Genomic DNA, 10,059 nt, shown 5'->3' on the forward strand with positions numbered 1-10,059 from the left:
TAAAATACCAAAAAAATGGGTTTGAGAGGGCAGTAAGTCGCCGAATCAACTATAGGGAGTGCCCTGGAGCTTAGATACCTAAGGACAAAGGTATATTTTTGGTGAGCGTCTCGAGGCGAGACTTATGGCGCTGAAAGAAATAAAATAAGAGGCGATTTTCGGTTAAGCTAAGTTGTAGCCTAAAAAGACCGAATGATGGTAAGGGCTTCCCAGAAATCGTACATATCGAGTAATTTTGAGTTATTAATTTTGAGATTTTAAGTATCTTGATAAATTTGATGTTTGAGGGTGTAATTGTAATTAGAGAATTATCCAAACGAAATAAGAATAAAATTAAGAGCTTACGTGGTAAAATATTAAAGTTGAAGAATTGAAATAAGGGTCAAAATGTCATTTGGAAGAAGTTAGAGAATTAGCTTGGATTTCAAAAGTTAAATCCATTCTAGTTTTGGATTTCAAAATCCATTCAAATATATCTTTGAGTCTTTGGAGTCCATGGCTTAGATTGTGACAAGTGGCATAATATGATTGGTTGAAGAAATCTATAAAAAAGCACCACGGGTTCTTAAATCATTCCAAGCAAGTTTGAGAGTTGAGGCACTCTAAGAGGAGGAGCTTGCTCTAGAGAGAGAGGAGAAAGTTTGGTAAGAAGGCGGGAAGAAATTGAAGGAGAAGCCGGGGAGAACGAGCCTCGTCGGAGTTACAAGCCTTTGCCAGAGTTTGCCAAAATCAGTCAGAAAAAAAGTGAGGTAAGTCTTTTTTTTATAATCCTATAGAGGGGGAAGAGAGGGTCGCGTAGGTTCAAACGGGGGTCAAATCGGAGTTAAAACGACAGAGATATGGCCGAAATACGAAAACGACGCAATGTTGTCCGAATCTGGTAGGTAGCACGTGAGATACACGCGCCGGAAGTGGCTGCGCATGAAGGGGCGTGAGCCACCTTCCCAGGGCACACGAGACCTTATTTTTCCATGAAATTTTCCAGTTATGCCCCTAATTTAATGCCCCTCAACCCTATGTAAAAATATTTGAGGTTAGGTTTACCGAAACACATATTTTCTGCAGAAACTTAGGCCGTTTGCAGTGAAATCGTACCGTCCAAGAGATAAACCAATAAGGTGAGACTCCTATACTCCAAATCCTATTTTTTATTCTCTTATGAGAGACTTCTATTGCATGAGATGTGTTTTGTGAAATTCTTGTACGTAGACTCTTGTTATTCTCTTACGTGAAATTATGTTGCATGTATGAAATGTATTTTTTTGGAAAATATATGCTATTGGCTTTTTAACTGTTGCATTTATAAAATTCGTGTGGTCATACTGTTGTACCTATTTGTTGTTGGCCAAGGGCAAAAGTCGGATATCCCCCGAGAGGTGCTATGCGTGCGCCATTGAGAAAGCTCTCGTTGGAGGAGGCTGACATGTTCACGAGGCACTTCGGAGTAGTTCTCGTTGTTTTCTTATACATTTTATACTTGATCATGCATCGATATAAACTGTTTTTGGAGTTTCTCACTAGAAGATTCATCTTCTAATTGGATTATGTCCCTGGAATATTCAAACGTTCCAGGTTCGACGAGTGGCTTTAAGAGAAAGGAGGTAGCTGAAGAATTAGCTTAAATTACTGCCTGTAGCATGATTAGCATATTTTTGTGCGAACCTATGTAATTTTGGATATGTTTAAGATGTTCAGTTATCACTTGCTAGAGATGATGTCCATGTAATATATTTTATAGACGTCTTGAACGATTTTATGTATGATAAATAAAGCGTTATGGTTGTGAACCATATCAGGTTTGATCTAGCTTCTGCATTTAAAATTTTAACACATGTCTTAGCTATTTAATATTGGATTTGTTAAGCTGAGAAGGTGAAAATTAGGGTTTTTGGGAATTTGTGTGATGTATGGCAGCGATTGTGGTATGAAAAATTTTTATGTTCCTGAAATCCTAAGTTATAACACGTCCGAAAAATTTGGAGTGTTACAATCACTGTGGTTGGGGAAATCCAATGATTGATCTTGATCATTGGAATCACCAGCCGGCGGTAACAGGGCTGAACTAATGTTCGGTCTCTTGGTTATTTTGATTTTCCAATTTGATTTTCGGTTTAGTTTGGTTATCACGGTTTAAGTTTCGATTAGTTCGGTTTGTTGGGTTAGTCGATTGGTACAGTTTGATTATTACATATGATTCGGTTTGGTTCGGTTCATGATTTTCTATCGATTCGATTCGGTTACAACTGATTGTCCACCCCTATGCCTATTACATGATTACAAGATTTAGTAACAATTTTAGATTTGAAGATTTGTTCTAACATTAATACTAATAGTCTTTTTCAGCATCAATGACAGGTTAAAAAGTGTTGGTTGTTTTGTTTAATATTTATCTTCACAAATACTCATATATTATTAAGTGTTTAATCCAGTAATTGAAATACAACGCTGCTCCATCTCATAATATTACATGTGACCACTTCTTTTAATAAATATCTTTTTCCACGGTTCATAGACTCCGTGAACAAATGAAAAAAATGTTTCCTTAGTATACTGTCTATTACTAATATGATTTCATATAATTCAATCTAAGGACAAAAAAGTTAGTTTATATCACATTTAAACAAGTAGTATCCACAAATATGCATGTAATAAATGAATTCAAACTTTATGATCAAATAATAAATTTTATTGACTTTGCAGTTGCACAACTTACAGAGCTTTCACCTTGATGATCTGCTCTTACATGGCTCTAATCGTTGCTATAGTATGTGAACCCATATCAATCTTGGGGAAAGAAACTGTAACTGTTTAATGATATCATACTATGCAGAAATTTTTCCCACCCGAAAGGGCAACCAGATCAGGGAATTTCATCGATGAATCAGGTTATTTGGATGCCCTAAAACTGCTACAAATATCAGAAACCAGCAGGAAAACCGCCCTTTCTCGGGTCGCTAACCGCCACAAGCTTCCCAAGCTTGGAAGAAACCTCTAGCTTTTGAACTATGAATTGACAAATAGTTCCACCAGCAAGGGCTTCTAGGACATGACCCTTCTCTTGTAGGGCTGCTCTGGTCTGCACAGGAACTTCAAAGTGGTCTCCATTCGGGGTTGTCCAGTTCTCATAATGCAGCACGTTAGGAATCAGCTGCATGCATGCATCAGTAATGTCATAAGTAAACAGACAAAGCCGAATGCATAAGATGGGTTTTGGTTGACATTGACTACCTCATGGTAATATCTCGGAGCCAAGACAGAGGAAAGTGGATCCATCTTTCTAGTAAAATGGTTCAACAAGACCTCAGTAGTCCCTGCAATTATCATGCTTCCCCCGCTTGCACCTACAACAGCTTTCAGGTGTCCGCCCTGCAAAGGCACAAAAAATATGGCAAAGAAGTCCCACGAGATACTCTATACATAGCTACTATAAGCATGCATAGACACGTCTATGAAAGTGTTATTTCATGTCAGATATCGACGGTACTCATTGGATATACTTCCGAATGCATGTCAGGCACTCATTCAAACGTCATATTGTTTTTTAACGTTCTCTACTGGACACTTTCATGGTTACTTAGTAAGGTTGTTGGAGGCGGCCTGTTGCCAATCTGCGGGAGGTCACTGGGTTCAGAAGAGGAGATGGAGTGCAGAACAGGGGAAAGGAGAAAAAAGCTTCAGCTTTCACACACAGAAATGAACACCCGGGTACCTAAGATGAAACGAAACCAACACAGAAAAGCCTAAAAGGTGTTTCTGATTTTTGCCAAAAAAAAATTGGCTTTGTTGATGATTGTTTTGGATATCGAAACAAACCACCAAATGGTGTTTTCTGTTTTTGTTTCCAAAATTTTGAAAAGGGAAACGAAAGACTAAAAAACTGAAGCCAGATCAAATGGGGCCTTGGCAATTTGACTTCAGCCTAACTTCTTCCCAGCCAGCAGTCGGGTAAACTAATTAACTTTAACATCATTATTCACATCGAAGAAGATTAAACACAAACAATAAAGAAACAACCATTTATTACCTTGAGAATGATTGTGGGTGTCATAGATGACAATGGCCTTTTGAAGGGGCGGATGAAATTTGCAAGTGCAGGAGATAGATCTTCTGAAGAACTATTAGCAGGAATGGAGAAATCGTCCATTTCATTGTTCAGAGTAATTCCCGTACTTGGTGACAGAAATTGTGCCCCAAAATATGAGTTAACAGTACTAGTCATGGAAACAGCATTGCGCTCACTATCCACAATGGAAATGTGACTGGTGCCATGATCATGAATCTGATTCCACCTAATAAGACAAAAAAATGGAGCAAATAAAAAAAACGAGGATTAATCAATTTCTTTATGGATGATATTATGTTGGGCAATCAATTTCTGTGTTTACCCAGCCAAAAAGAAAAAAAGAAAAGAAAAAGAAAATTGTGTATTTGAGAAAATTGCTTACTTGCCACCATAGTAACTGGGGTCAAATGTCATATTATCGTATATGGTTTTCTTCAACTCTTCCGCAAACTTAGGAGAGAGCATATGCAATACAACATTTTTGACATTAACAAAATCTGGATCTCCAAGATTCATCCGCACAGCAAATGCATGTTTAAGAGCTTCAATTTCTCTGTGCACCCTGAGGGAGCCAGAAACTCCAGAAGGGAATCCATATTGAGAAAGAATGTTTAGTATCTGTTGGCAGTACATGCAAAAAGGCTATGTGAACATTTAATGAGTCAATATATGAAAAAGAAAAAAATGGAAAGCATAAAGGTATATGATTCTCTTTGGTTCTAGTAAAAGATACACTTACGAGAATCATAGCAGCACCACCAGATGAAGGAGGCGGCATACTGAGTATTTTAAGTCCTAGAACATCTGCAGTGATTGGTTCTCTATATTTTACTTGATAACGCTGTAAGTCCTCCATGGCCAAGATTCCTCCAGCATTCTGAACATCTCTAACCAAATTTAATCCAATTGATCCATTATAAAAGGTCTCAATGCCATATTCTGAAATTTCTTTGAGTGTCTTTGCAAGATTAAGGTTCCGGCATATTTGACCTGGCTGCAGGAGGGTTCCTTTTGATGTGAATATGTTTCGGAGTCCCTCATCTGCCATTATACCTGATTCTGTTTTAAGCATTTGCATGTGCAGATACCGTGAAACTTTGAATCCCTTTCCAGCTAACTCTTCAGCTGGCATTACAAGCCTCTTCCATGGAAGTCTACCATATTGTTTCCATACTTGATGAAGGCCTGCAAGTTCTCCTGGAACTGCTATGGAGAGTGAGCCACTAGCTTTCACAGCAGCATTTCCGGCATACATGTTCTATATAGAAAGTGATATGAATGAATATCAAACTATTTTGGGGGAAAAAATTACTCAAAAGTTTGGAATAAGAGAGCCTTCCAAGCTTTGTTATTGCAAACACATAAAAGCATTTAGTCCTGCACAAGATAATAAAGGATATATACTATGTTAATCTATGTCCTAGCTTTCCCCTCATTAAAAGCCAAACAGGCAGTGATAAAATGAAAACCTAAGCCCCCATGTTCAATAAATTGAAAGGAAGCAGCATTCTGAAAAAATAGATATAATCAGATGGATAAACTTGTATAGCTTGGAAATTCTGCACCTAGTGGATCATCTAAAATAGGCCAAGGACACCCAAACATTTCAGCTTGTACTGATATGGAGGCAGGAGAGATTTCAAATCATGAAATGGTTACATCAATAAGACTTGAATCAATTTGTGAAAATAACATCCAAATGACATGGCTCGAATATCATTGAGAGAGAAAACTATAATAATTTGCCTCTTAAACAGCTAAAAAGGAGGATCCTTTCTACTTAAAAGTGATCAGGGGTTAAATTACTGTCCTCAAACTAAGCATGAAAACAGAACAAAAACTGTAAAAAGAATTAAAAGTGCCTCAATAATCTGCAATGGCAGGATCAATTTACACTCCGCTGCCATTGTTCTTTTTCAACAACGGCAAAATCACTATAAAAGTCATAGCCCTTGATAGACTTGAAAGGATAGTCAAACCTGAACGGTTAAGAAGACATTTCAGTTAATGGAGAAAATGTTACCCAGGCTGAATACCTCTGAAGCTTTCATTGGTGCCACCTCTCTCATGTCAACAGCTTGTGTGGTCCCATTGTGTAATCTGAGAAGCATAAATGCACCTCCGCCAATGCCACTTGAAGCCGGATTCACAACGCCCAAGCAAAGAGCAACAGCGACTGATGCATCAACAGCATGGCCTCCTTCTCGGAGGACATTCCTCCCAATTCTAGAACATCGACCATCATCAGTGGCAACAGCACCATGAGATACTGTTATAACCTCAGGTCTTGAAGGATTTAATATGCGAGCACCACAAGTAATAGAAGTGAATGACAATAGCAAAAAGACGAGAAATGTAGTTGCAGGACATGATCGAGGGAGATCTGCAAAAGACAGCAGTCTTTAAATGTCTAGTTCTGCAATGGTAGTTTGAATTCTGAATTGAATAAAAAATTTGATATGTTAAAATCAAGCTACTTTTCAACAAAAGTTAATATTGGAGGGAAATCTAGCTATTCTTTCCATCATCAGGCAAGTTGAATGCTAATGTTCCTTGTTCCAGTTGTAAAGCAGAATAAGGGCAACAGGAATGGCTCCACCAGCAGCCCATGTTTCAATTTGCGTTCTTTACCGGATAAGGGCTCTAATTTCATTAGATGTTTCCAGATCACAGCCCAGATGGCCTTTATTTTAATAGCAACGTTATTTCTGAACTAACCCAACCGATGGTTCTATTTTCTGGTGAAAGAAAATAACCCAAGGACGCCAAGATCAATAAGGTAGTTGAGACGCATAATCAATGCAACACGAAAGTTTCTCGAGGTTGCAAAATTGTTGTAGTCAGAACTTTATTAATCCCAGTCCTCTTGGGCTAAGCATTTAACCAACTCATAACTCTTGCATACCTGGTTAGTTTCGCTTGCCACTATACAGCCAAAACCATACATTCAAACATAAATATTGAGACTGATAGCATTAAGTCTGAAACACATTCCGGTTAATCAGTTGAGGAACTGTTCTCTATTTCATTTGGTAAGCCCCCGTAATTGTTGAGTCCTTTTTTCATAAAAGCATTTAGTTCATCAGTTTCAGTTTATTCTTAGTTGCCAATGAAACAATATATGAATATCAAACCCCAAAACCCACCCAAATAACAAGAATTACAGGTCAGATAAGTCGTCGGGTAAGTCTTATAAGTTATAACTAAAAGTTCTAATCAGAATATATCATGTTTGACTCAAATACATATTTTCTTCAACAACTTGGGGACCAAGATGAGTAAAGATCCAAACCATAAGTGATGAAGATTATAGTTGCTGACCTCTTACAATTATCTAAATATTTTCAGATACAAAAAACCCATAAATTTTCAAAAATCAAACACAATTTCTGACTGATACTGTGAACTGAAAATATCTCCTTTTACTAAAATTATTTCCTTTACAAAAGGAATTTGAGATAAAGAAAATGATTTCCCATTTCATTCCTCATTTTTGAAGTTATGCATTTGTCACCGTAAGAGCCATGGAATGAAAACTTTGGCGGTCATTTTAGAATTTCAAAACCCCAAATATCTGTTCTCATCTTAACTCTTAAAGAACTTTAAACTTCTGAGCATATACTTCTTAAATAAACGAGAACCCATGCACAAGTATGTACTTTCACACTTGTAAACTTATTTATTTTCATCTAAGCATGACCTAAAATAGGTCATCTGTTGTCCAATAAACTCACAATAGATTGCTCACAAAGATCAAACCACAGATAACAAAAACTTCCGATAGAACTGAAAGGATTAAACTCCCAACACAATCATGGCAAACATACACGAGATATACAGAACATAAGCATAAACAACATAAAAATAAATAATGCAAAGGGGACGAGGCTTTTACCGTGGTTCACCCAAAAAATTGGGCTACGTCCACGTTGAGCTCTGGTAAGAAGAGCTCATTGCACTATAAGGAAAAAGAATACAACCGATTTACATCAACATACCAGACTCTCTGTACATCACTAAACTTGCTAACAAAATCGACCCAATGATCACAAATTCAAGATCAAAGGTCTATCAATCAAGCTAGTGAACAAAGAGAATATATAGAGCATTTACAGGAGACAAAAATGGAGAATAGAAAAATCTCACCCGGACCCCTGAGAGAGGAAACCCCTCGCAAACTCTCGGCCAAAACGACAGAAACGAAACCCTAATCCCCAATGCCCTTTTCTCCTCCTCTCTTTCCCGTCAATGATCGAATCCTGAGGTGGCACATAAATAGCCAAGATGGATGGCTGAGATAACCCGAGATAGAGCAAGATTGATGGCCTGGATCAGCTCGCGATAAAGCAAGATGGATGGACAAGATCAAATTAGGAAAAGAGACTCGGGCAGATCAAAGCAGCAGCTGCCAAGAGGGCCAGCTGGAGGTTGCCGCGTGGCCATCCAGCGGGTTGCCCCGCTACCTTCCTCCAGCTAGAAACCAAAACGGCATCACTTTGATGTTTCATAATAAATAACATCCTCCAACTCTTTTCATTTGATCAAAATAAAAATAAGCCAATTTAATAGTTCAGGTAATTTCATCAAGATTCTAATTTCCTTCTTATATGAAAGGGATCCGGTTAAAAATACAAAAACCTCAAAAATAATGTAAGTCTTATTTGAGGTAAAAATGAAAATTAAAGGCTAGTCAGCTGAGAGAGAGAGAGAGAGAGAGAGAGAGAGAATTATATTGTGATTCCAATTTCCCTCAAGGGCCATGCTTTATTAACTAGGTGAATGCAAATGCCATATCGAATAATAGAATTTGATCAATGCCAATTTGCTGTTTTTCGAATAATGAATGGCTCTACCACAAAGAGAGAAATTATGCCCTGGTAGTCCCAGGGATAACCACCATGACATCAGCCATGTCTGCCAAAATACCCAAAAAAAGATACGAAAAAACCAAATAAAAGACAAATACCATGTTTGATGAACAAGACTTGGAATTCCCAGAAAGAGAGAAACAATAATCACTTACGTTGCATTATTTTCTCTGTAGAAATTGAGATTGAGCCCTCTTGTGAATAAACCCAGCAAACCTCTGGTCAGAAAGTTGCAGCTTATCTTCTCTCAGTCTTCAACCCTTGAGCATGGAGCTAGTAAAACTTTAGATATGGATAAAAAGACCCGGTCACAATCAGTTTAAATGCTCCACATTCAAGTTCAAAATACGCGTTAAGAGTCGCCGAAAAAAAAATAAAAACACGTATAGAGCCGCATTTGTAGTGACTAGGTTGAAAACACAATGGGAAAGAGAATGGTGCCGTTGGTTAATAGTCGCTGTTAACATACACGCAGCCATTCGGTTGCTGAGAAAGGCGGAATCTTCCCTTTTGCTTCGTCGTTACGCCATGAACATTTCTCAGAAGTTTCTCTCGCTGGGCTTCCGAAATTTCCACGGGAAGAAAACCCGAATTGAAGATGAAACGAAATTAAGATGCGGTGGATGACCGGGGTTTCAGAATAGCTAATAATTGCTCTGTTCAATTGGTTTATCCGGAGTCAAAATCATAAAATACCCACCACTGTTACCACTCAAGGGACTCATGCCCGAGTCTAGCCGAGACCGTTCTAACTTGTCTCTTCCGCCTAGTTTCCTCCATTAATCAGTAAGCTGATGGAAGGGATGAGTTTTGCCTTCATCTATACAATTGTAATCTCAGTTGGATTTCTCATCCCTGACGGTCCTTTATTAAAAACACTTGCCCCAGATTTTAAAATTAATTTTAATTTTATCAATATGCCTCTGAATTCTTGGAATTTGTTATGATGCCATGCTCCGATGATTTTTACATCTGGGATAATGTTAATCCATAAAAAAAAAAAATAACAATCCGAAATGTTAGTCCCATCAAATGTCATTTCTACACTTTATGTAGTGTTGAATTTTGACTTAATAGTTGCTAATGTAGTTTGAAGGAGTCAAAATAAATTAGGATTATTCATAACCA

At 37.8% G+C, this 10,059-nt stretch overlaps 1 protein-coding gene across 6 annotated transcripts; it reads right to left on the bottom strand.

Moving 5' to 3' along the window:
• Positions 1–2,648: 2,648 nt before the first annotated feature.
• Positions 2,649–9,750, bottom strand: LOC127804955 (glutathione hydrolase 1-like). Of its 6 annotated transcripts, none has more exons than XM_052342080.1 (8): positions 9,087–9,748; positions 8,210–8,322; positions 6,100–6,446; positions 4,803–5,321; positions 4,446–4,681; positions 4,025–4,289; positions 3,229–3,366; positions 2,650–3,148 (listed from the first exon to the last, which is right to left on the bottom strand). In XM_052342080.1, the coding sequence occupies exons 3-8, from the start codon at positions 6,172–6,174 to the stop codon at positions 2,918–2,920; spliced, it is 1,464 nt and encodes a 487-aa protein (XP_052198040.1). In that variant the 5' UTR covers positions 6,175–6,446; positions 8,210–8,322; positions 9,087–9,748; the 3' UTR covers positions 2,650–2,917. The 6 variants fall into 6 exon arrangements, with proteins under 6 accessions (XP_052198036.1, XP_052198041.1, XP_052198042.1 ...); XM_052342079.1 differs by having other exon boundaries at positions 8,210–8,389; XM_052342077.1 differs by having other exon boundaries at positions 8,210–8,536.
• Positions 9,751–10,059: the final 309 nt, after the last annotated feature.

This window comes from Diospyros lotus, chromosome 6 (genome assembly GCF_014633365.1).
Source record: "Diospyros lotus cultivar Yz01 chromosome 6, ASM1463336v1, whole genome shotgun sequence".
Lineage (NCBI taxonomy): Eukaryota > Viridiplantae > Streptophyta > Magnoliopsida > Ericales > Ebenaceae > Diospyros > Diospyros lotus.

What these genes read in the sequence shown, in the direction of transcription:
- LOC127804955 (XM_052342076.1), bottom strand. An exon ending in CACCAATGAAAGCTTCAGAG is followed by an intron (nt 5,322 to 6,099) that starts GTATTCAGCCTG and finishes CTTTCTATATAG; the next exon opens with AACATGTATGCCGGAAATGC. An exon ending in CACCCACAATCATTCTCAAG is followed by an intron (nt 3,367 to 4,024) that starts GTAATAAATGGT and finishes GTGCCTTTGCAG; the next exon opens with GGCGGACACCTGAAAGCTGT.